At 34.4% G+C, this 27,429-nt stretch overlaps 1 protein-coding gene across 1 annotated transcript; it reads left to right on the top strand.

Moving 5' to 3' along the window:
- The first annotated feature begins 20,722 nt into the window (after positions 1-20,722).
- LOC113333732 (F-box/LRR-repeat protein At3g59190-like) lies at positions 20,723-23,014 on the top strand. The gene is made up of 4 exons (XM_026580152.1): positions 20,723-21,883; positions 22,025-22,192; positions 22,322-22,360; positions 22,449-23,014. Exons 1-4 carry the CDS (start codon positions 20,828-20,830, stop codon positions 22,737-22,739), a joined length of 1,554 nt encoding a protein of 517 aa, XP_026435937.1. The 5' UTR covers positions 20,723-20,827; the 3' UTR covers positions 22,740-23,014.
- Positions 23,015-27,429: the final 4,415 nt, after the last annotated feature.

Below are 27,429 nucleotides of genomic sequence, written 5' to 3'. Positions count from 1 at the left end.
TTTGGGCCTTGGGTATGCCAAGCCCATATCTTCTTTAAGAACAATTCTTCCTTCTTGAGCCCATTCCTAGCTTTTTGGACGTGCGCTCCATTCTTTGCGGCTTCCTTGCGTAATTTCTTCCGGCTTTTCACCACTCTTCTGCTCCGCAATCATCCAGACTTTATTTTACCTAAAAATGCAAAATTAAGTAAGAAAAATATTTATTCTTGAAAACAATGAAAATACAGAATATGGGATAAAATGTAGAATTAATGCACAAAAGATGAGTTAAATGCCAACAAAAAGGGATAAATATATGCACTTTTGGCACTCATCAAATACCCCCAAACCTGAATTTTACTTGTCCTCAAGTAAAACAAAACTAAGGAAATCCTACCTATACCACTGTCGCTGGTCTCTCGAATGCATTTAGCGTATGCACTAAGCCTTTTAAACCACTAAGTGTCCCTAGTGGACGAGTTGAAGTCTCGTGAAGGTTTGCTTAGAACGTACCTACAAAGTTCTAGGTCAAAATATAAGCTCAGATTCCATCAAATGTGACATGTGCAAGTCAGTTTAAGCTCACAGCAAAATGGAGATGTCAATCTAGCTATCAAAGGCACAATCCTAGCACTGATAACAAAAAAAAGACATGTGATAAGAGTGTAAAGTGTATCTACACATGTCTAGAAGATCTGAAGTTATGACTACTAATCACCAAGAGATAGTTTTAGGCTAAGAACTGAATCTAGCCTAGCTGTCCGGACTTTACGAGAATTGAATGAATGAGTTGGATATTTCAGTTTACCCGCGTTATACATCGATGGCTGCACCCTCCTTGCTTATTACAAGACTATTTACAACAAAAAGATGACTCTGTACATGACTCTTATTTACATTGATTACTCTCTTTTATTTTTGGAACAAGAGAGAATATTGTCTTTAACATGATAAAACATGGAATAAATAATACTTGATATTTTTTTTTTTTTTTTTTTTTTTTTTTTGAAGAAAAAAACTTGATTTTACAACATAGTGACACTTTTGATACATAACAAAAAGAAAAAAAATTACATGACTTTGCAAGAGGTAGCCCTTTTTGATGCACCAGTTAAATATATGGTTGCTTTCTTAATGTACCTCCACTTCTATCCCAACCAACCAAAGAACAAGCTAGTCAAGTCGTTCAGTATTCTAAAGTGATTGGCAATCGTAACTTCCTATCAAACACCTTGAAGATCGAGGCCATACATGTATTGGTAGATCGTGCGCGTGCAAGTTTCTTATCACTATGTGAATTGTGCTAGAATCAGGGTGCCTAAATATCTAGACTAAGACTCCTAATAATTACATATTTGCACAAGAGTCAACATTTCAAGGTAAATGAGCTCCATTTTTATGTTTTTATCATTTTTCTAATTTTTTTTGGAATTTTTCAATTTTTTCAAAAAGATAGAGTTTTGTTTTCAATTATGGCATATTATCGTGGTATCTACTCTATACCCCCAAACCTAAACTAAACATTGTCCTCAATGTTTCAAAATATGAACAAAATTATAATACAACATATGAAGAGGATCATGTTGAGTAGAGAAAAAGGAAAGAGAATACCCGATTTCGGCGAAAGCAATATTAGAACTCCGTTATTCAAGGCAAGAATCCAACATATTTCAGCCGAGATCATATTGGATTAGCAAAATATATACAAAAGGAACAAAAGGGTTTTTAAGAAATTTTATCTACTGGATTATATACAAAAATTCACCATACACTAACAATCGAAAGAGTTGAGGATCAACCCAAAAGACAAAGTGTAGACATTTCAACAGCTTCACACAATAATAATATGATAGAAACGCAAGTGAAACTGTGAAACAAAATGAGCTACCCCCAAACCTGGATTTTACAGAAGATATAATTTTGAAAACAAAATCGCGCAGTTTTGGGGGTTCATCATGCAAAAGGTCTAGCTCGAAATGAACTGTGCTAGGGACGGGCAAACATGCTAATTCCAACTGTGGTTCCTCAAATGTATTATACTTAGAAGCAAAATAGTCCAAGAGGACTTGGGAAGCACACAGTTCCAAACCTAGATTAGGGACTCTCAGAAAAGTCGGTTTGACAATATGGGTACAAACCAAATCTAGGTTGGGTGGAAGGCCATCAGATTGTGACTTAGGTAGAAGAATAGGCATATCATTATCAATCAAATCAAAATCTCCTAACTCATCTACACATGTCACATCATGCTCACAATCATCAATCAAATTGGCAAGATCACAATCAGAGTCATCAACATCATCAAAAAATTTATTCTCGTGTATCGGCACATCAGGGGAAACATCACATGGAATACTAGAAGAAATATCATGCATTAAGGTCGGGGCAGAGAAGCCTAATGTATTTGAACCCAAAGGTTCCATAACATTTTCAGTATAGACATGTTCTTCTAACATAACATCATAATCATCATCATCATCATGATAGGGATTTTGCAATCTAGGATAATTTTCAATCCTAAGTTCGGAGCTATTACAAGAATAAAACTCTAATTCATGGGGGTGACTCATATCATGTGGTGTTGTTCCTGTTTCCCTAACGGATTCCCATTGATGGGTTTTCTCTGCAATCTCGGCTAAAAAATTCCATGCATCATCCACAGATTTATCAATAAACTCACCATTACACATAGACTCAACCATGGTTCGAGATTTAAAGTCTAGTCCCTCATAGAGGATGACGACAAGTCTCCACTTCTCAAATCCATGGTGCGGACATTCGCTCAACAAATCATTAAAACGTTCAAAATAGTGAAAAACAGATTCCTCATCCAATTGGACAAAACAATTGATACTTTGACGAATAGCGATGGTCCTATGATGTGGAAAGAATTTTTTGAAAAATAGATCTGTGAGTTGGTCCCAAGTGTTGATTGATTGTGGTCTCAAACCGTAAAACCATGTTTTGGCCCTTTCCTTTAAAGAAAATGTAAACAAACGCAATTTCAGAGAGTCTTCGGACATATGATCAAGTTGCATAGTCCGACAAATTTGTTCAAACTCTCTTACATGAGTATAGGGGTTCTCAGAATCGAACCCTCGAAATATAGGAAGTATTTGTATCATGCTTGCATTTATTTTAAAAGGGTTATTGGTTTGAGGTAATACAATACATGATAATGGAATTTTTATTGACGGATACATGTATTCATGGAGAGCACGAGGTTGGCCCATTTTGAAAAGACACAAAGCCCACTATTTGGTTTTAATGGGTTTGGATTTTTGGGAAAAATTTGGTTTTGATGGGATATATTTGAAAAAGAAAATTTGGTTTAAAAAATGGGAGCAAAAGAAAATTTTGGTTTTTTTTTTTTTTTTTTTTTTAAAAAAGAAAATAGAATTTGGTTTTTTGAAAAGGAGCAAGCCCACTGTTTGTCCTCTAATGGAATGGAAGGCTGCGGCCTACGAAACACTAAGTTTTAATTTTGAAAGTTTAATTTGGCCCAGTTGGTTAAGGCCCGACGTTTGTTTTAAAACTTTGGTTTCGAGGTCCACTCTTGAGTGGAAACAAGCCCACAATCGGTTACAAGCTCAGCTGGGTTTAAACCCAGAGTCCAAAATACAAGTCCAATGAAAGAATTTAAACAAGCCCACAAAAATTAAATACAAGCCCACAAATTAAACAAACAAGCCCACAAATAAATTATTACAAACCCAACAGAAAATAAGAGAAGCCCAAAAATTGGCTTTAATATTACAAGCCCACAATTAAAAAATTGGAAGCCCACAATTCGGGTTCTCTTAAATGGGTTACCTTTTTAGCACAGCCCAGCTGCTCTGATATTGTTGCAAAAACCCAGTTGGGTTTTGGTTCTTTTCCTTGGTGGCGTCCCAGCAGAGGAAAAACAGGTTCAGAACAGCAGGTCCAACAGCAAATGAAGTGAAGCAGATGCAGATGCAAATGCTATGCAGTGAAATGCAAAAATAGCTAATAAAACAACAAGAAAAACACAGCACCAATCCCCGGCAGCGGCGCCAAAAACTTGGTAGGCCAAAAGATATTATATTTAAATGCAAAATGGTCCCCGGCAGCGGCGCCAAAAACTTGGTGGACCCCAAGGAGGGTGAAAATATGAGCGTAATGAAACGCGGGCCTACAGTAATACCGCAAGTGCACGGTCGTCAGTTGTAACTCGTGCAAGTACGGGTCGATCCACAGAGACTGGGTGTGTTTGGAGTTTCTAGCTATTTGGGCTCTAAATTGCTATTGGGCTTCTAATTGTGCTTAATGCTTAGTGGGTTTGTTTGTAATGGTGAAGTGCTTTAGGCCTTGGGCCTTTGAATGATGTTGGAATGAACTGTGAACTTGGCTTTGGATTCAGTCAAGGATCTGGGCCTTTGGAAATGTAATGAATTTGGGTTCAAGTGAACTGAACTGAGCCTTGAACTCAGTTGGCTTGTAAACCAAACAGTGGATGGATTTGGGCTTTTGGGCTTTGTTCCTGGGCTTAGCTTTTGACCTGAGAGTAACTAGGCCTTTGGAGTTAACTGTGGACTGAACTGGGCTTGTGCTGTGAGCCGAACTCAGTTGCAGCAGCAGCAGTGGCTGTAGCACAGGGCAAGAGAAGCAAGCTGCAGTAGCAAGAGGAAGGAAAGCAGCAGCAGCAAGAGAAGTTGAAGTAGCAGGAGAAAATAGCAAACAAAATGAAGGACAAGTGAAAGTAAAACAGTGGCAGTGAAGGAATGAGGAAAAGTGACAGTGCAATGAAACTAAACAAGAACAATGGAACCAAGGCCTAAGCCAAGGGCAGGGGTGTGAAGAAGACAGTGAAGTAAAAAAAAAGGAAGGAAAAAAACAAAGCCAAGGCAATGGCTTTAGGCATTCATCTAGAGTGGGAAGAGAACCAGCTTGCTCACAGTCACTAGTGAGCACTAGTTTCTCCCCACTGCTCAATCAACTCAATGCTCTAAGGCTCTAACCTAGCATTGACACACAACAGTAAACTAATCCTAACATTTGAGAAGCTAACAGTTGACAAAACAAGAGAGCCTAGGCATACAACTAGAGTGGGAAGAGAACCAGTTTGCTCACAGTCACTAGTGAGCACTAGTTTCTCCCCACTGCTCAATCAATACAATGCCTCAAAGCTAAACTTCTACCACTAACAGTGAACAAAACATGAATTTAAACAAGACAATAGAACATGGACTAGACATTTAAAACAAAATCACAGGGACTGAAATGAAACATGAACTGGAATTAAACATAACCAAGCATGGAATTGATCAAAACAAAAAGGAAACAGGGTATTGATTTAAACTTAACAAGAATAGTGGCACTAAAACATGAATCACAAAACAGGCACAATACTAACAAACATGAACTGAAACAGTGAACATTAAACAAAGCATTTGAACACAATTACTGAATTGAAACATTAAAAGTAAACTAACATAGATTAACAAATTAAATTAAACTAACACAGACTAAAATTTAATTTCGAATTGAAAATGCAAATTAAGCTAACTTAAACTAAAACTGAATTGAAACATGCAATGATATAAATTAAACAACACACATAAATTGAAAGTAAAATTGAAATTTAAAACTGAAATTAGAAACAAGAACCCTAAATTGATTTGGAATTTGAAATTAGAAATTAGAAGTGAACCTAACCCAAATTGGGTGGTTACTTGGCTAGTCCAAGAACACCTTTCATCCTCTACACCATGAGCTATTTATACTTCAAAAGCCCCAATAATTTACAAACCCTAAAATTAAAATTAGGTATTTTAAATTCCGAAATTGCTCACCAAATCCGCTGAATTGGTGGTGACCCATGCCTCTTCTCTTCTCTCTCAATCCTTCTCTGCCCTCAATTTCAATCTATAGCCTCATCTATTTCATCAACTCTTCACGCCTAGGGCTCCAGCGAGAAAGAGGGGTGATGGGCTGATGTAATAGATGGCTAGAGAGTAGGGGGATGTATAGGTGATTGAGACAGAGGAGTTGGTGGTAGAAATGGTGGTGACAGGAGCGATGGATGATGGAAGTAGCAGGTGGAGGTGATGGTGGTGGAATGGGTGTTTCTGCAGAGGAATGGGGGAGAAGAAGTCGATGGGAATGATGGAGGGTATGTTTGGTTAAGGTATAGGCATTAGGTACTAGAGTGTGGGGGTGTAGCGGATTTAGATGTCTGCGAATCTGAGTCACTGGATGCGAAGCTGTAGGTGAATCGGATGGCTACCCCTGAAGAGTCTGGTAGCGACCGTCGGATGTCTTGATACAACGAAGTTAACGGCGAAGATCGAGGTTAGGTGCTGTAGTGTTTAGCGGAAGTATCGCTATTTGATGCGCAGGCAAAGAAGCGACCGTAGGATCTAAATGTGATCTAATCTGAAGGCTTGGAATTTAGGTACTATGGTGTTTTGCAGGTACTTCAGATTTTGATGAACGATGAAGAAGCGACCATTGGATGATGAGATGGATCCAATCTAACGGCTGAGAATGGAGGCGGGTATGGATATAGAAAATGGGTTTGGGTAAGGGTTTTGGGCCTTGGGTATGCCAAGCCCATATCTTCTTTAAGAACAATTCTTCCTTCTTGAGCCCATTCCTAGCTTTTTGGACGTGCGCTCCATTCTTTGCGGCTTCCTTGCGTAATTTCTTCCGGCTTTTCACCACTCTTCTGCTCCGCAAATCATCCAGACTTTATTTGGTACCTAAAAATGCAAAATTAAGTAAGAAAAATATTTATTCTTGAAAACAATGAAAATACAGAATATGGGATAAAATGTAGAATTAATGCACAAAAGATGAGTTAAATGCCAACAAAAAGGGATAAATATATGCACTTTTTAGCACTCATCACAAAGGTGAGGTCTCATCGTTTTTGTGATTTTTTTTTGGCCAGGGCTTTGCTTTTTTGTTTCTCGGTTTTTTTAGCATTATATCAGTTAATGGTGATTTTTGATCTACAGATGTTGTTGTACCTCTTTTCGCTACATTGATGTAGATGAACATATGGGATAATGTCGTGTACTGATAAGGTGATTAAATTTTCTATTCTTTTTAATCGTTTATTAATATTTTCTTTTGTGGTATTTGTGTTTTGTAATTGTAATTTTTGTATTTGTTTGTATGCGTTTTTTTTTATTTTTAATTATGATGAAAAAGATTAGATATTTTAGGTATGATTAACAGCTTCGATAGTCAGGTTTGGATATAGGTATCGGTTCTTCTGACTTATATCCTATTTGTTGTTATTTTTTGTTTGTGATCAATAGTTGTGGCGATCAGATTCCATGAGTATTGATATCGGTTATTTGGAATCTTAGTAGCTATATTTATCAAACAAAGTATAAACCCAATGCTAGAAAACTCATGTAATTTCCTATTATATCACAAAAGGTATCTTCTTTCTTGGCTCGGCATCTCTCTATATAACATGCAATCAAAATCGAGATCTCATTTATAGACGAGGTTCTCTTTCTTTCTTTTTTTTTTTCTTTTTTTTTTTTCATTTTTCTCTCCTTAGGATATGTGTTGTTGTTTGCATGCTTATATTAATTTGTTTGATAGTGCTTTCTTCGCAGATCATCAGAAGGATCACTACAAGACGTGCACAGTATCAATGCTGCTTCTTTCGTTAATCTTTTCTATCGTTTCTTACCATTCAGATGAAAAAAACTTAGGGTTTAATTTGTCATATGGTAAGAAAAAAAACAGTTTTTTCATCCTTATATGAGTTAATAGTTGATATCATATGCTGCATATCCTAGAAAACAACAACTAATCATTTTTTCCGCTTCCACGCAACCTTAATATTTGAGCGTTGATTTTTTAAAGTTCTAATCATTCTTTCTGCTTTTTGCAGGTACGTCCATGGTTTTTCCTTCCTGTTGGTTTTGTTTCTTTTTATTTGGCTGTCGCTGTATGCATAAAATCTATTGTCAAGGGTTCAATTTATAGATTTACGGCCACGAAACCCTCGGTATTTTACAAACTCTTATTATTATTATTATTATTATTTTCGAATTAACGTTGAGACCCTCAAATTTCGACGGTGCAGTGACTGGTGCTGGTGTATGGGATGTTTCTTTTGGAAATTTGAGACGATGATAACAAACTCATGTGATGTCCAAAAGCAACTTTGGTGTTTCAACAGGCGGGAATGGATATCAACTATCAGAAGTCTTCAGGTAATGTGATGCAAATAATTAGTAATTGGATGGATGATAACGTGGATAACAGTTTCATGATGAGAGTGTGCATTCTATGGAGTTTATGGAAAATGAGAAATGAGATGGTTTTCTCTAATGAATTTTTTCAGTGAATAAGATTCTTAATATGGATTCTCAAGATTTTAGATTCTGCTTGGATATCTCTTCAACAGATGGACAACAGATTGATCATATCTCTCATTCCAACAATATGTGGAGTCCACCGAATTCTCATTATGTAAAGATAAATGTTGATGCAGCTTTCTTACCAAACAATGGTGTTGCAGGAGTTGTTGCTCACAATGGAAACTTTTTAGGTTGCGCTACAAGCACCTTAATTTGATGCCACTTCACCAATGCTAGCGGAAGCAATTGCCTGCAATCTGGGAGTAGAAGCGGGAATTAAGTTTGCTTTTAGCAAAGTGGTCATTGAAGGTGATGCCTCAAACGTCGTTGCTGCAGTTCTTGGAGATGCTAGAAGTATCCCTTGAAGCATTAGATCTATCATTTTGAAAATAAAAGATTCCTGCTTTTGTTGATATCACATTTCAAATTGTACCAAAAAATGCAAACTATTTGGCTCACGAGTTGTGTCAGTATCCAATGCATGAAAATTTAAATAACTGGTGGAATGCTAATCCACCCATATGTATCTCTGCAAACCTCAATTCTACTGAGATAGTTGAATAAATTTGGAGCTCTATTGATCTCCTTCCTCCTTCAAAAAAAAAAAAAAAAAAAACAAAAACAAACAAACTCATGCGAAGGTATATGATTTTTTTGGTGTTCTTTTTAATTCCTATCATTGGTTTTGGTGGGTTGCTGGGTCCTAATCGACTCAAAATTCTACTATGGTGCATGGGATTTTTCCTTAGGACCTTCTGTCGACGATAACAACAAACTCATGCCAAGGTATATAGTATCTGATATTTTTTTTTCTGAATTGAGTTCTTAGTTATTGGTTTTGGCATTTGTGAGTTTGAGAACTGATTTTAGCATTTCTTGAATTGTAGTATCTTGAAAGTCTACCTTTGGTGCTATAATCGGGTGTTTATGGAGTTTTTAATGACTTATTATCTGGGCAAGTAAATCTGCTAATTTAGAGCAGAAATACTTATTAAAAATAAAGGTTTGAATGACTTTTTATGAGTTGGCGTCCTTAAAATCTAAGTGGGTTATCAAATTGATCCTTGATCTGATGTTTTTTCAAATTGTTGTGCATCTATATAGAGGAGCACCTATGAGAGGTCTTATCAGCGTATGCAACCTTTGTCATTTATTCCATTCTAATATGAGTTTCACCATTTTGTTTTCAGGTAATAACTCATTATGTTCCACTAATGCGGCAAAGCTTTTCCTACTGCCCAGTTTATTACTGCAATTAGTACTGATGAGTAATGAAATGTGAATTTCACTCAGTAAATGGACCGACAAATAGTACAAGTGGGTACCTTCGCAGTAAACCAACATGTTATTAAATACTTGGGATAATATTTGCAGATTGGTGTTACAGGTTTTTCAAAAGGGTTTATTAGATTTTGTTTGTTGCATGGTTGATTCATTTAAGTGATAAGTTCTGCCTTTTGGTCCGTATTAGAATCTTAGCAGTTGTATATGTTCTTTTGTGCAGTTGCTAATGTGATGATCTTACATAAGCCAAGTCATGGGCATACATTTCACAGAACAAATCGTATGCATAAAATATATGTTTGGTGTACTGTTTCGAGATTCCGAGTAGTTTATGTGATGGCCGATGTGCAGATACAAATTTATTAGTACGTTTCTACGCTAGATTCAGTATCAAGTGATCAACTATAATGGAAGTCAAAATGAGATGAATCACCACCGCATTGTATTATTCTGTTACAAAAGCCACAGATTATTTTTTACTCGGGCTGGATCTACATGCGGGCCAGTTGATGCATGAGATTGATGGAAAGCAAAACAAAAGCAAATGGACCTTGTTTCATCATCCTCGGCAAACTAAGCAAACTAAACCTGTGAAACATAAAATACTATTTTTAATAGTTGCATCAAATGTTCTTGCACTCTTCAGATGTTCTTGAACTCTTTGGTGGACGTATCTACATTCAGCTTGGTAATGCATTACATAAAAATATTTGTGTTCTCTACTTTTAGGTTTTATCTATGTTTTATTTTTGAATTTAGGGTTTTGTTTGGCAGAAGAAGGGAAATGGTAAACAACTAAACACAATTTTTAGTTGGTAAACCATAACCTTTTTCTGTTCTTCATGTTCTACTCTCACTTTCTGCTTCGGTTTTTTCTTAATTCTGGACTCGGTCAAGTTGGTATGTCCCAGTCCTCGCTGATGCTATTAAGATCTTTCATTTTCTAATTACAAAATGACTTTTTAGTTTTTTTTGTATTTTGTATTTTCTATAATGGTTAGATTTTTGTTCTATTATTATTAAAACTAACTAAAATTAACAGTTTGCAGGGCACAATTAATAATGTGCCACTACAACAAGCTTTCTTCTAATTTACTAATGGTGCGAAGGCATGATAGAGGTGAAATCTACATTTATTTTCTTTGTTCTATTATTTTTTTTTGTTCTATTATTTTCTTTGTACGATGGATAACATTAGTAACCGTTTTTTCGCTGTCGAATCTGTGTTAATCTGTGCTATCTTGTGGATTTGGATTCGGAACATCGTGGATGATTAATATTATGGCTGCTTATGGGCCTTCAGTCCATTTTTTAAGCTTTTGTTCCACTTAAATCTCTCTTTTGCATATTTGATTTTATTTGGGTTGGGATCATGATGTCATAAACAAATTGAAGCATTCTAAATATAATTGGTTTCTTCATCCAGAATTTCCAACAAACAAGTATCAGTAGAGTTCATAAGAATGTGACACAAGGCTAAACAATGGACTACCATCCATAGAGAACATAGCTCCTCAGTTTTCATATTTTTTGAAGTGGATAATTTACCTCTTTGTTTTCTGTTTGCACTTCTTCATGGCATTGAGATGCTGATTTTTATTTTATTTTTAAAAAGAAAAAATTCCTTGAACAAATGGTGTTGATTATAAGATCGTTTTAAGTTTGCTCTTCATGGCCCTTTTACCTGCCTCTACAAAGATATCAATTCCCGATTATCCATTGTTCTTAGATATCTATACCCATGCTTTAAAAGATTGATATGATTCATAGGTAATATTAAGCTATGTTGGTGATAACTCAAAGATTTTTTTAGGTAATGGCTCTTAGAACTATGAAGGAGGAAATTTGTTAGAGTGGGCCTTTATAATTTCTCGATGCAAATAAGAGTTCATGATCAACTTCTTTTCAGTTACTTTGTGACTCAATATTTTTTTCCTATTTGTTTGAACCAATGATACCTGTTGCACTTTAGCAGTTTGAAAATATTAATTGGATGCAATATTGAAATTCGATTTCTAAGTGGTTTTATGTGATTATATATGATTATTCTAAAATAATTTTTTTTTTATTATTTGTTACATATTTTGGGGATGTACATATTTTCTTTTCCGTTAATACGATTGCCTTTTTGGGTAGGGACGGCATCGAATTTTCTTTATATCTCCTCTCTCCCTCTTTTAAATGCGGTGGACTGAAATTGTAATCGATGGAAAATCAGTATGGTGAGTATATGCGAGACAACAAGTCTTGATTGTTAAATCATACTCAGACAACCGCCCTTGAATTTGGATCAAAACGTTATAGGCATATATAAGACATTCTTAAAATGAAGAAGAGACGTAATATGATATGAATATGAATTTGGTAAGTATCATCATGAACTAACAATTTATCAAAAATTGACAGCCAATCATTCTCTTCAATAACCTAGAAGAAGTTGCCGGAAAGAGTGATATTGGACTGGAAAACACCGGAGATAAAGAGAGGCAGTGGGTGAGGAAGTACTGGTGTTTGAGGGGTTTAATATATATATATATATATATAGAGAGAGAGAGAGTAATCATGTGTCTAATTTATAGGTAAATTGAAAAAACTTTAATGCGTGACGTTCTAGTGTTTCACTGTTTTAATGAAGGTTGTTAAAAATGTAAATTCCGCACTATCCTTTGAAACTTGAATCGACTTATTTTTAGTTTATACATGGAAACCAATTTCTTTTTATGGTTCAAGATAGGATATGGTATTTTGATTTTGTTTTGTTATGTCAGATTGATTCCTCTGGGTTAGGTGTACCGCGTGCGATAAATGTATACATGGAAACCAATTTTTTTTTATGAGACTCAACATTTATCTGCTGACCCAAAACCCATAACAATATATTTTATTTATCTTATCTAAAATTATCTAAAATGCTAGATTAAGGTAGGGAACATAAGATGGTATAGCCTTAAAATTAAAGGAGAGGTCCAAACGAGGAAAAGCATATAATGGATGCTTATGCACTTAGATATGAGGAAGAGCGTAACAAGCGACAAAATGCTTCCAAAAGTTGAAAATAAACATATATTAGGAGATTCCTGAATAGGTCAACCTTTCAAACTGCTGCTAAATCCATGAGCGGGCAAGAGATAACTTGGCGAACTAAAACATCTTAGTAGCCAGAGAAAAGAAAGCAAAAACGATTTTTGTGGTAGTGGCGAGTGAAATGGGAGCAACCTAAATCGACCAGATAATATTTTCTCACACCAACTCAACTATTAACTTATTGGTTATTTATTTATTGATTTTATTCCGTATATGCAAGAAACAGACCCGTGCATTGCACGGGTGACAAACTAGTCTCTTAAAATATAGCATAATATTTATAACAATTTTACTTTATTATCTTAAATATAAAAAAATTAAAAAGAAATTTTTGGAATAAATTAAAGAAATAATAACACAAATTTGTTATCTTTAATAAAGATAAAAATAAATAAAAAATATAAAATCTCTTCGACAAGAATCAAAAAACTTTTCATGCTCATAGTTTAAGGCATATCATATAACCTATACGCCTCTAAATTGAAGAATTTAAAAATTGGTAATTTACGTTGACATATTGAATTTAATTGGAAGTCGGTAAATATCGCCGGAGTACGAATAATAACATAATATAATGCTTAAAAAACAAAAAAAAGCATGATATAAAATGATATATGAAAAAAATAAATGCCCATGTAAAGCTAGTATATAGTTTTTTAAAGCGTTCTCGTTCACCGGAGCTCCACGTTAATTCTCGCTTCTGGCCCCACAATATATTTTGCATTTAAGAAAACTAATATTTGGTAACTTTATAGAATATTTCGACAAAAAATTTAAAAAGATAATATTTCTGGCCCCACAATATATTTTGCATTTAAGAAAACTATTGCCTAAAACCACTTAAATCTTACGAAATCCTATAATTACCAAATAAATTAAAAAAAAAAAACATAACTAAAAATCCTAGCATTAAACACACAAACAATTTATTAAATTGTACTATTAGCATTTGTTAGAGCATTGCTCGGTCGAACTCGCATGCGTTGCTATCTCAAGTCCGCGAACTGGCGGAAGTTCTCGACCGAGAAATTCTACTGGAATTTGTGAACTCCGTCTGGGAACTTAAGTCCGCGAACCCAGTCCGCGAACTTGAGTAGGTTATATCTAAAACGATGTTTGTGAACTCATTCTTATATAAACTAAGGAATGCAAATTGCAAACCGTGGCTATATAGTTCTTGAACCGATTCAAGTGAAAATCGTTTTTGCTTCAATTGTGTCTTGTGTAGTTACATAATTTTTCCTTGCAATTGAACAACTCTCTAACTAGTTCATTTGAGTCACTTGAACTAGTTACGGTGAAGAAGGATATGAAGTGATCATATGGATAACCATTTGGTTGACTATTGTTGAACCAACAAATGTACAAGTTTGGGTACGGTTACACAAGCCTAGAAACGTGCATTTCATTTGTGTATAACAAGCTAGTTTTCGATCTAACAGTTGAAAGATATTAGCTTGAATCTAATCAGGTTTTCATCTAACGGTAAATATTGAATGCTTTGTTACCAAGCTAACATTGATTGCAAACCTGATTTGAAAGACTATATAAGAGAGAACTCTAGCAACTGGGAAACCTAATCCCCACTCCTTCTGTGTGATACTAGTTGTGCTAAGCTAGAGTCGATTTTCCTTTAACCTTTGGTTTCTTCTTCTAAACCAGGTTAACGACTTAAATACTTCATTGGGATTGTGAAACCATACCGATACTACTTTCTTGTAGTTGTGTGATCTGATCTTGTCGTTTCTATCGTACGAGTACAATTGTAATAATTGGCTTGAGATTGATATCTCCGATAAGCAAGATATAAAAGAAATCACAAACACTTCGTCTCATCGTTTGTGATTACACAATATCTTTTTCGCTGCGTCGATTAAGATTATTGTGAGGTGATTGATAATACTAGGCTGTTCTTCGGGAATATAAGTCCGGTTTATCAATTAGTTCCTGTTTACCTTGATTTATCAAAAGACGGAACAAAACTCGTAGGTATATTCGTGGGAGACGGATTTATCTATTACCGTAGACTTTTCTGTGTGATACAGATTTTTTTATTAAAGTATTCGACTTTGGGTCGTAGCAACTCTTAGTTGTGGGTGAGATCAACTAAGGGAATCAAGTACGTAGCATCCTGCTGGGATCAGAGACGTAGGAGCATAACTGTACCTTGGATCAGTGTGAGATTGATTGGGGTTCAACTACAGTCCAGACCGAAGTTAATTTGGAGTAGGCTAGTGTCTGTAGCGGCTTAATACAGTGTGTGTTCAAACTGGACTAGGTCCCGGGGTTTTTCTGCATTTGCGGTTTCCTCGTTAACATAATTCTGGTGTCTGTGTTATTTCTTTTCCGCATTATATTTTGTTATATAATTGAAATATCACAGGTTGTGCGTTATTCAATCAATTAGAATATCCGACCTTTTGGTTGTTGATTTAAATTGATTGACACTTGGATATTGGTCTTTGGTACCATCCAAGTTATCTCTCTAGTATTTGATAAAGACTCGCAGGTTTCTATTTGCTTGAGTATATATCAAATTGAGAGATTTAGATATAAACTCTTTGATATACTTTTTATCTAGATTGAGTCTGACTGTCTAGTTGATTCTCTAGAAAGTATATTGGAGTTTGTCCATACAGATTGCTAACCGAAATATTGGGTGTGGTTGTTGTACCCCCACTTTTTCAACATCAAATTAAATTATGCATCATGATTTGCATCACAGAACTAAATCAACCACGAATTAAAAAAGAGTCCAATGTCCGATTACACTTTCAAAAATGGAACTAATCTAATTACAATTCCAACCTGTTAATAATGAAACAAATTCTAACTATAATTTTACAATTACAAGACATGAAAATAAAAAATCATACATCAGATTCAAATGATCATTGATTAAAGTTCGATTTGAAATGAAATACCTGTTTAATGATCACGATGTACTTCTTCCTCCATAGTAAAATTGCAAATCCTGCCAATTAGATAAAATAAAGAATTATTAAAAGAAAATAAACTAACCAAAACCTTAAACATCAATCATACAGGAAAAAAAAATCTTAAGCATAACTCTGAACATAATTCCCGAGTAAACAAAAAAAAAAACGAGTTTCAATATTAGTTTCCTCAATAATATTCATTCCAAAATAAAACATACCAGTTATAATTTTATTTTTAGTTTTTTTCAATTAAAATAAAATAATAATTACTATTCTTATACACACATGATTTTTTTAACGACAATATAACAAGGAAATAAATGGTACTAACCAAAAATGTAAATAAAGTTATATGCAATAGATATTTTTCATAATTATCAGGTTCTTCCATAATAAAGAAAATAAAACAATTTCTATTACTAAAAATATTTCGAAGGATAACTTTTGCTATCATAAATATAAAAATATCAATTGATATTATTTATGAAATAATGTCTTCTATTTATGGAATTTCTTGGCTTGGTTGAATCCTATATAGAGCAGATGGACAAAGGAAAACTTTTATTGTTTGCGCGATTTTTTGTTTCCTTCGATATCTTTTTGTTGCTTTTGTTTTGCAGTTGATGGTGATAGGATGAAACGATTAAATGGTTAACTTTTGAGGTGGTGAACTTTTTTCTTTTGTACTACACAATTTTTATATTTTTTGTCGTTGAGATCTATCAGATCAGACAAACTCTATTAGTAAACCATTTTTTTTCCTTCTATGGTTTTTTTTCTTATTCTAGGGTTTTATTGTTTTGTATTTTTGGTTTTATATTTTTTTGTTGGTTTTATTTTGCAGATGTTCGTGATTATTCCTCGCAATGATTCCTCGCAATGAAGAATGAAACCATTAAATTGAATCGTATGGTTTTTCTTTTGTTCGAGTGCATGGATGAGGTGATGAGCTTCTTTTCCTCTTTTTTTTATCTATTGTTATATTTGTTTCTTATCTTTGTTTTAAAGGTTCCTATGATTGTATATCCTACTTCACTTTTTGTTGTTGTGTGATCTATGAAATAGTAAACTCATAAGATCAGAAAATAGCAAATTCATCAGATCAGAAAATAGCAAACCTATGCAATGTATGGACGTGGTAATGAGTTTCATAAGTTTACCCTTTTGCGGTTTAATTTTTTTTTAATTTTTTTTGACACATGGTTTTCTACGATTTCATCCTCCTAATCAGTGTATGAAGTGGTGTCGTTTTTACAGTTTAGATTTAATCAACTGAATCATTCTCTGGATTATAATGATTTTTTTAGGATGTTTCTACATGTAGTTTCAGCTAACTTGGTATGGTTTTGTTTATGGCTGGCTATTTCTTATTCATGCTGAAAACAGTACGAGAAAGTTGTTGATTGTAATGTTTTGATAATCTATACTTTTTCTTTTTAATTGTGCAGGCATTATTGATGCATAGGCGTGTTCTAAATCTTTTATTTTGTACTGTTGATTACCTCTATTTATTTATTTTGTCTTGCATGTGTGGTGTTTTATCCTTTTATGTTGCAGGTATCGAAGATAGTGTACTCGATCGATGATGTTCTCTTCTTCGAAAGAAGCTCAGCAGGTTGTTTTTGTAGGCTGTTAAAGTTTATGTAATCCCTATTTTTTTTCTCTATTGCAGCAAGGAAAAAGATAAACAATCGGTGTTTTGTTCCATTTCCGGTGCTCCTTCTTTTGCTACAACTACTATATGAAATCTATTCGATGCAATTTGATCTCTATTGATTTTTACTTTTTTAATGTTGCCTTCAGAGTTCATTGTGTGCGCTTATGGTGCTCAAGCCACTATTTGCAGAGTAGTACTTATTAAAATCAGTTTTGCTTCTTTATTTTTTCATTTTATCATGCTGCATGGCTTCGTTTGGAATATACTTCATGTAACTTGATTTATGCTGTTTGTTTTTGGTTTAATATGTTATAAGTGTATTGGTTGTTTTGCGGTCTGCTGGAGTTGGTTCTGATGCCTGGATCGCCATCCGGACAGTTGGTTGATTCTTTAGTGAAAAGTTTGAGCTGGATGCTTGGTAAGTTGTATCCAAGCCAGCTGAGTATTATTATTTTTTTTGATTTTGTGGCGGGTAATAGTTTTATAAGAATAACTTGCACAAAACTCATTGATGATGGAAGTCGATATTTTCGGTTGCAGACTCTGTTTGCACCTTGCAAGTATTGAAAAAGACACCTTTATAGTTTTTTCGATATATTGTTGTCATGATGACATGTTTGTTGTGCTATTTAATAGAATCCAGAGTTTTGTTGGAAATGATATCTATGTTCGTCGTTATACTTATACTGAGTCTTTGGTGTGTTGACTCTTTCCTTTTTAAGCCTCAAAAAAAAAAACCCGCTACATATATAATGTATGAGAAGATAAAGATGATGCATGCTGTGGTACTTAAAAAGAAATTCAAGTTAATGGTTTCAGTTTTGTACTTGAAAAACCATAGTTGTGTACGAAATCGAACTGACGTTTGGGCACAATATAAGTATCTCTTAACTGTTTCCAAATATGTCCGCGAATCATCTTCACAACTGTCATGTAGCACCAAGAAATACAACCTTGGTCCTCATGCCATTTTTATAGCTCCACGGGTTTCCTTCCTATCCTTAATATGTCAAAACTCACACAGATCTTAATTGCTTATATATATATCAACAAGTATAATATGCTTCCAATGAAAATCGAAGAAAGAAAACAAACGTAATTTCACCTAAATATTTTCAGGTTTCATCATTATTTATATCACCAGGTAAAGCTACAAAGCTTCATATAGATCTCGGTCGTTGTTGTTGGCTTGCTTCCATCTCAGTATGTGCTAAAATGATCAGGATGATCAGGACTATATTTACTTTTCAGGAATATGACCCCGACCTAACGGACAAGTATTTCTTCAACAACTTTATTTAAGCTTATGAAAAAATATTTTGGGAAATCATTCCCAAAAAGTTTCTTTTTTTCTATGAAGCTCCGATACTTGTAGATGTACTTCGGTTAAAGGTTAAAGAACTCGAAACGGATTTTGTGGGAACACTTGGGAAGTTTATTTTGTATAAATTTTTATCACGGAAAGTTCATAACATCATAATGTAATGGTTGAACTTTCCTTCGAAATCAATTTTGTTTTCTGATTGCCACCTTCAAGGAAGGGGGAAACGCTTGGCTGATGTACCCATCAAAGATAAATCTTCGCATTTATTTATGTTTAGTTTATGTTCATTTTTAGTAGATGGTATTTCTGAAGTGTGAATTTAAATACTAAAAGTATCCCTAACAGTAAATCTGTAGTTGTATCTTAAAAATTTAATTCGATGCTCTTAACTAAACCCATACCGTATATTTTTTGTCATTTACCCAGTGGCAGAGCCATCTCTTAAGCTTAACGGGATAAAGGAAACTATAAATTAGGCGGACTAAACTCTAAAAGAAATTAAAAAAATGGGGACTAAATTCCAAAAACTAAAGAATTGAACATAAAAATCTAAGAGAATTAAGGGAATGTGAATTTTAAAATATTTTGGGGAGCTAGATCCAAGGATAGTCAATCCTTGAATCCGACCCTGCATTTACCAGGAAAGAACCAGGAGGGATGAAAATAGTGCCCAGTAAAAAAATTTAATCAAGTGCACCATTCCCATTTAAGAAACAAATTATACTTGTGGACATATGGGCTGCCCCAGACTTGAGCTTCAGTTAGCTATCACACAAATCCATCTTGATTCTTATTTATAATTTTCTTTTTCTTTTTCTAAATCCTCCTATACGAAAGAGCCATATGGATGCATAACCAAATTTAGTTGGAGATGAATTTTAAAATAGAAAAGCGTATCCATAATATTTGTACGTTAAATTTACAAAATAATTCATGTATATCCATGGGTTCGATATATATGGAATTCATGTACAGGTTGTATTGTACAATTTTGGATTTAAATGTGAACACTATAATTCTGTAATTTGCCACCTGGTAAAACACGTAATAAGGAAGAAAAGAAAGGCAGAAAGCTTGCATCTACGGGAGAAAGACTCTCAGAAGAGATCTCCCACATTTTCCTACCGTCACCCTTAAAGATTTCAAGATTTTACTCCTTTTGATCGGATACATCTTCCGGTGATATGAGGGTTCACATACATTCTACAAAAAATATAATTCAATAATAATCATTCCTTAATTTTATTATCACGGTCAAGGAAAAGAGAATTTTTTCCCAAATGAAACACACACCCTTCAATTATTTCCCAATATACGTCACCTTATGCTTATCGTGCACCATGCATGAAATTTCCTATGGTTGTTTCTTTATTTAGACCTCTTTTTTATTCTAACTATGGTGACATGAGAAAATATTTTTTGGTTTATGTAGAAAAAAAATGAAAAGAAGATTATTAGATTACCAGAGAAAATAATTGTTTGACGTAAATTTAATTTTAAATATTAACAGAATCACATGATATAATTGAGATAAAAAAAATTTATATAAAATTAATGAAGCGGGTTGAGCAAGATTTTTTTTTTGAGATTACTGTGTTGATGTCTCTTTTGCTGATGAAGTAAAAACATATAAAGATCGAGTGGATCAAGAGGCGGGAGTACAAAAAAGAACAAGAGCACGATCTTTAAAATTTGGAGACCTTTCAAATTTGGAGAGTATCAAAATCAAGAGAATAACTAGAACGTAAAACTTTTAATCTAATTGTTTATAAGGCTATTATAAAGCCTTTTTTTATTGAATATTTTCATAGCTTTATTAATATAAATTTTTTAATATAAATTTTTTTATTAATTTTTTATTAATATAAATTGTTTCTAACAAAATTAATTTTAAAACAAAATTCCATGAGTTAATAAAATTGAAAACAGTCCCGTGCGTAGCACGGGTGATAAACTAGTTGATTTAGAGATCGAGAATCGGCCTACTAAATTAAGAACACGTGTCTCTTATTTCTGAAGGAGTACCGATTTCTTTCCTCTTTTTCGTTTCGTTTCGTTTCTGTTCTCTTCCTTTTCCTCTCTTATTTTCTCTCTCAGTCTCTCTCCTCTTCTCTTCTCTTTTCTCTCCTATTTTCTCACTCTATGGTAAAAAACACAAAAACGATAAAAAAAAACCCAATAAAACCCTCGTCCATGTTCTTTGATAAGAAACATGCATTACAAGAACCCAATTCAGAATTTAGATTATGTGGTGATTAATAATGCAAGAATGGCTAATACTGCAAAGAGGTTGAAGGAGAATCATGAAGGAGATCAAGACAGGATCAGTGCATTACCAGAATCAATACTTCATCACATACTCTCTTTTCTTGAGCTAAAACAAGCCATCAAATCTAGTATTTTGTCTTCAAAGTGGAGGTACGTTTGGACATCTCTTCCATTTCTATACTTTGATTTTGGTTTATTTGAAACCAAGAATTTAAAGCAATCTAAGGCGAAATCCTTTGAGAAATTTGTGGACCGGGTTTTCCAGTTACGCGATACTTCTTCTGTCATAGAGAGATTGAATCTTAATTGTTCTGGGTTCATATCTCCTGATCCTCAAAACTTAATTAATTCTATCTATACATGGATTCTTATTGGATTAAAGCGTAAAGTAAAAGAACTATATCTAGACGTTCCATTTGGTCCCAAGCATTTTAAATTGCCTAGTTATATCTTCATGTGTGAATCTTTGACGAAACTAGAGTTGAGAGGTTCTGCAGCTCCGCAGCTATGCATTTTTCTGAGCAATTTACCTAATGCAATGAGCTTACCTAGATTGGAGTCATTGGTTCTTCAATCGGTTCAGTTCGGCGGAGATGATACACCCAATAACCTCTTCTCTAAGTGTCCCGTTTTGGAATCATTGACTATAACACATTGTGTGTTTCAAAGCAATCTTGTTATCACATCTCCCAAACTTAAACATTTGATGATAGATTTGTATTTCCCTGGGACTAACAAGAAAGACAGTACGATCAAGTTAAATACTCCAAGTCTCTTATCTTTTCGTTGTAAAGACTACATGTCAAGAGACTACTATGTAGAGACCTACCTCTCTGTTTTAGTTAAAGCTGAACTAGACATGACACCTGGAGAATTCGATGCAAATGGTATTCTACAGCTTGAAGGTAACAGTAGAAGTCTGTATGAACAAAGGATGATGAAATTACTAAAAGCTTTTCATACCATAGAAGACCTAACACTGTCTGTATGGTTCTTTGAGGTATGTTGATATCCTTCGATTTATGATAAAAGGTTAGTCTAACGGAAAGCATTATTGTTTTTATCATCTTTCGGTAAGTTTTTTTAGCTGTTCATGCCTAATAACAAAGAAATAATGTGTATGTCTTGACGAACTTCGTAGATTAATGCTTGGGACTGCTCAGCAATTTACCCTGTTTACACAACTTCGATGTGTAATTTGAGATGTTTAAGGCTAGGGGCAGGGCTTGCAGACAGATCTTTAAAGATGATCCTGAATTTACTTATGAACTCTCTTCAAATAGAATCTCTTGTTATCGAGATAAATAAGGTCCGTGATACTCAAATATTAGTTTGTATTGTTTGTTATGCCTTCATAGTTGAATATTACATCTTAAACACTCGTTTTATTGGCATGTAAGATGACTGCTGTTGAATCTTTGTTGTTGTCATTATTCAGGCCATTTTCACGACGCCACCATCTCCGTACTGGGATGAGGTAACCATTGTGTTTTATTCACAGCAATGCCTTTCTTTTCTCTAAATTGTCCGCAGAGCGTAACTATTGTTTCACAATTTCTTTCTAGGTGGATTTGACAACTAGCGCAAATTACGAATCACTGTGGGAAACACAAGAACCATACGTTCAATACATGATGCATGAGCTTAAGTTTGCTGAGGTCCGAGGTGTCCAAGGACGTCTTAATGAGCTCGTGCTACTACAGTTCCTGTTGAAACAGTGTACAGTCTTGGAGAAAGTGTTAATTTACTTAGTTGATGAACAGTCACCTAATACAAAGAGAAAGGCGACCAAATTTTTTCACAAGCTGGCATCTTTTCCAAGAGCCTCTTCAACTAGCGCAATCTTGTGTGTCTGAACTGCAGTAGGTAAGATTTTATATAAAGATGTTAGTGATGACGTATTCAAAACTTCTTTGATTTTACCAATTACCTTATAAATATACACAAAATACACCCAAGCTTGATACTGTTCTGATATATCATGGTCATCATAAGGTGGAACTAGCAACTGCATTTGAACAAGAAAAATATTAGATCAAACTTGTCAAATTTCATTTTATTGTTATTGTTTTTCGGAAGTGTACTTTGTCTTTCCAGTTCATAAATCATTCCACCTATGTATTTTAGTAAAATTGCGGTTGAAGTTTTTTGAATTGCTGTTGAAAATAGATTATCTTGATATTTCAAGCTGGACTAATCCCACGGAATCTAATTTGTGTTGCACTTGATCATTCCCAAGCAACACTGATGCTATTAAACTTTTCAATGGGATCATAGGTTTGTGAATTTGGGTGGGATGGCTTCTACCTGTGGCATATGAAACTTTGGTTCGAAGAGTAAAGTATGACCATGCCTGACCTACTACAGTAAAAATTACCTTTATGTAAGAATAACATCTCTATCAATAGTTTTACACAAGTTCTGAAGACTATTCTCAAATAGAGGTTTTACTGTATGTGATGGTATAGACTAGGGTAGCATTTTTATCTATAGAGCTGTGAGATCATATCAGAAGGTTGAAGGTATCACTACGGCAATGCATGCTACCCATTCTTAAATACTTGTGATTTGCAAATGTAAAACCCTTTTGCTACATAATTTGTAAATTATAAATATCCTAGGTGTGCTTCAAAACACGAGTCTAGTCTAAACAGCAGGGCCAGCCCTGAGACTTTTATGCTCCAGAACGACTTTCAAAACTATGCTCCATAAATGGTAAGGGAAATAAAAATCAATCTCGCATCTGATCGGAAAGCAACAATAACATACCTTGAAAAGAAAACATTGGATGATATAAATTTTGGTAAGGAAAATATACACGTGAGTGAAAAATCAATCTCGCGTTTGATCATTAAGAACACCAGCATATCTATATAAAGACATTAGATATAAATTTTGACATTCACTAATTAGTAAAGCAAGAACCCTTTCATAACCTATGATTCTCAAAAAGAAGCAAACATGTGAGAGTATATTTTTTTGTTTGCGAGAGTAAGTCCGCCAAACATGTTTGTTCGGGAAATATACAAGTTTTAGGAAAAAGTTTTTTTTTTTTATGCAAAAAGTTATTTTATTAACTAGCAAATATAATATATGAGATTAAATTTCATCAGTATCAAAAACATTAGAGAGAATGCTAGACTTTGTAACCTTTTGTTGTAATTTGGATGACATGTGCTGAAGATTTTTTATCCTTGCTTCTTTAGCCATGTAGTCTGCTGCTGAGTTGTATTTCCTTTGTATAAATTTTACCTGTGCTTGAGGAAGTTCTTGCAGAATTACCTTGATTTCCTGTGTAGTGTTTTCGGCTGACCAAGATATGTTGTCGCTCACCGTATTAATGTTATCAACTAGAATTTAATGTTATCAACTAGAATTTTGCAATTCGAGACTATTGAGACGCTTGACAATAAGTTTTCTTTCAGCCAATTGACCGCCTTTACAAGTGCTATTGATTTCGCATGTATAGCTGAGGATGCTTTTTCCGAACCCTCCGAAACGTGCATAAAAGATAAAGGCGGAGCCCATACACAAGTCTTCTTTTTTAAAGGAGACATCTACGAATAGAAAATTATCCAATCTAAGGGTAAACACGGTACGGTTCGCTCGATTCTTGGCGAGACCGAGTACCTGTACCTCCCTAGCCTCGGTTCCAAAATTTTGGACCGGTACCTGTACATTGTACCTCGGTTCCGGTGTCATTCGGTGCATGTACGGTACCAGGTACGGTTCCGGTACCAATCGGTACTTTCTGTCAGAATTTCAGACAGATTTTCCTGTCAGTTTTCCAGAAAAATTAACTACCTGTTTTACCTGTTTTTCAATATATTAAGCAATATCTCAATCAAAGAACGAAGTAACAACTAACAAGTAGCAATAATACTAGCAAACCAAAGTGCCAAACAACCAAAGTCTTGGAAATCCGAAAAAATAACAACTAACCAGTAGCAGTAGCACACAAACACACACACTGACCAACACAAACAATACTACAATAGTCTTAATTCTTAAGTTTTACTGTCTTAACAACTAATAGAAAGTTAGTTGAAGTTGAAGTTGTAGCATTGGTGGTGAAGTGGTTGTGGAGATCTATTCCATGGCTGCACTGGTGGTGGCATTATTTTTGATAGGACCCAGTAACTCTGCAATAAAAAGTAACAACAAGTTAGGAAGTTAGTAATAGTAACTATTACTGAAAAAAGTAAAATGCTAACCTCAGTAAGAGCAACTAGCTGTCCTGTCTCTAGTCCAATAACAGACTTTAGCAACTAATCAAGATTACCTGCAACAATACACTTGATCAAGTCAGATAAACAAAGCAATCAAACTACGTCTCACTAGCATAAAATATGTCAGTTCATTTAAAGTACAAATAAGAAAAGGAATCCATGAATTTCATTTTAAGTCATAATTGAACTCATACAAGTCCATCAAAATGAAATTTTAAAAACAAGACAAGAGACTTTTAGAAACATTGATCACAATTCAACTCAATCATTAAGCCTATTCACAATTCCTTAGCAAAGGATACAAAAATTTTAAGCAACAAAAAACCTATTCACATTAACTTCTCAGTGACAGTACCTATTGATTCTTCATTTCAATAATTTCTAAATGTCAAAATGCCATCGAAGGACACATTTTCACCACCTAATAAACACAGATATCCCTGAGTTCAGAAATCTTATTTCAACATTATATGTTTATATAACTACTTAACTTGAATTGACTGTTAAATATAAAGAAGCCCCATTTAGGTCTGTGGATGATGAAAAGAAAGAAATGATTTACCTTTGGTTGAGCATTTGAGATTAAGGGTGCAGAGAGATAGCAGAAAAGTACAAAACCCTAGAATCGTTCATGCAAATTATTATGTTATAAACTTATAATCAAACTAATGAAGCTCAAATAAAATGATAAAGATCTAGATTGCATCTTACCTAATCAAATGATTAAGGAATCAGAAGATTCAGAACAAATAGATGGAGATTTAGGGTATCCAATTCACTCCTCAGTCTAGATTTAACTCAACACACACACAAAAGGAAGATAATAATCAAAATCAAAAAAAAAAAAAAACAATTATTAAAAACATCACAAATTCACAATCATAATCATAATCAAAGGAATTAGTTACATGTTGTAGACTTCTTGTTAACTTATTGAATGAATCAAACAAACAAATATGGATTTGGTGGTGTGTTCTTATGAACACAGTGATGGAGGAGGATACTCAGGAGAACGGCCAAGAAGAAGAAGGAAAAAGAAAATGACACACTTCTATTTCTAACCCTAACCTCATTTCTATATATACCAGAAATCTACCACCGTTAGATTAAATATAAATCTAACATTCACAAATGATCGGTACAGACGGTACGGTTCGGCACAGGACTAGGGTAGGACCGTGTACCTGTACCTGCTCACCCACGGTTCCTATTTCTAGACCAGTACCTGTACCCTGTTCCTCGGTTCGGTACAAAATCAGGTACGGTTCCACCGGTTCCGGCTCAGTCTGCCGGTCCGGCTCAGTTCCTCTGCACCCTTAATCCAATCCGTGTTTAAGTCAGACCACTTGTCGTTGACCGGCTTCGCTATGTTGGGATTAATTTCTTGTTGAATTATTTTTGATGGAATAGACTGTAGGAATCTGTTTATCTGGTTGATCAGATTAATTGGGTTAGGTGATATCTTTTCAAAAACCACCGAGCATCTGTATTTCCAAATGATCCAAATAATGGTGGCTATTGTTTCTACTAGGTTAATTGTGTCGTTTGTCGATATCCACCTTTAAACCAGTTATCCATAGTTTTAGGAAAAAGATAAATACATTATATCGTGTATAAAATACTATACTTTCTAGGATTATTATTATTATTATTATTATTTTGTAAACATGCATTTATTATAAAAAAAGTGAGTGATTCCCGGCCGAGATCAGGCCATTCTTCGAGTCATTTCTTACATTTTACATCTTATAGCAAGTATTATGGTGGAATCCAACCTATTCCAAGTTTGGAAAAAGTGTGGAATGTAATGGATCCGAGTTGGTGTCATCCACACTTTTTCCAAACCATGTTCCATGGTTTTGCGGAATGGTATGTGGAATCTAAAGGAAACGTTATTCTAAATAACGTGCTAAAAAACGAAAAATGTTATTCTGAATAGCATTAGAATAACGTTTTTCGTCTTTTAGCATAAGTCAAATGCAGAAAAACCACTCTTAATTACCATCAAATATTTTAGTCAAATATCATTGACCAAGTCAAACGTTTTTTTTTAGCGCTAGACACTATTTTTTTTAGCGTTTCTATGATTCCATTATAAGACTTGAGCTTCCATGAATGATTCCAAATGCTAAGGTGGCATGGAAGATGGAATTCTTACACCATAAGACTTGCTCTTAACATACATCTAATTCACACTCTATTAAATCCCTGCAATTCAATAACAAATACAGGCTTCATTCACTCCCTGCAGTAACACCCATTTCAGATCCAACTATTCCAGCAATTTGAATCTCCTGCTTAATTAGTTAGCATCCAT

The sequence above is a fragment of the Papaver somniferum genome, chromosome 1, assembly GCF_003573695.1.
Source record: "Papaver somniferum cultivar HN1 chromosome 1, ASM357369v1, whole genome shotgun sequence".
In the NCBI taxonomy this organism is placed as follows: domain Eukaryota; kingdom Viridiplantae; phylum Streptophyta; class Magnoliopsida; order Ranunculales; family Papaveraceae; genus Papaver; species Papaver somniferum.
The sequence above is the reverse complement of the archived record's forward strand: the minus strand, read 5'-3'. Positions and strand labels throughout refer to the sequence as shown.

What these genes read in the sequence shown, in the direction of transcription:
- LOC113333732 (XM_026580152.1), top strand. Translation starts at nt 20,828, where the DNA reads ATGCATTACAAGAACCCAATTCAGAATTTAGATTATGTGGTGATTAAT. An exon ending in TGTCTGTATGGTTCTTTGAG is followed by an intron (nt 21,884 to 22,024) that starts GTATGTTGATAT and finishes CGAACTTCGTAG; the next exon opens with ATTAATGCTTGGGACTGCTC. An exon ending in CATCTCCGTACTGGGATGAG is followed by an intron (nt 22,361 to 22,448) that starts GTAACCATTGTG and finishes ATTTCTTTCTAG; the next exon opens with GTGGATTTGACAACTAGCGC.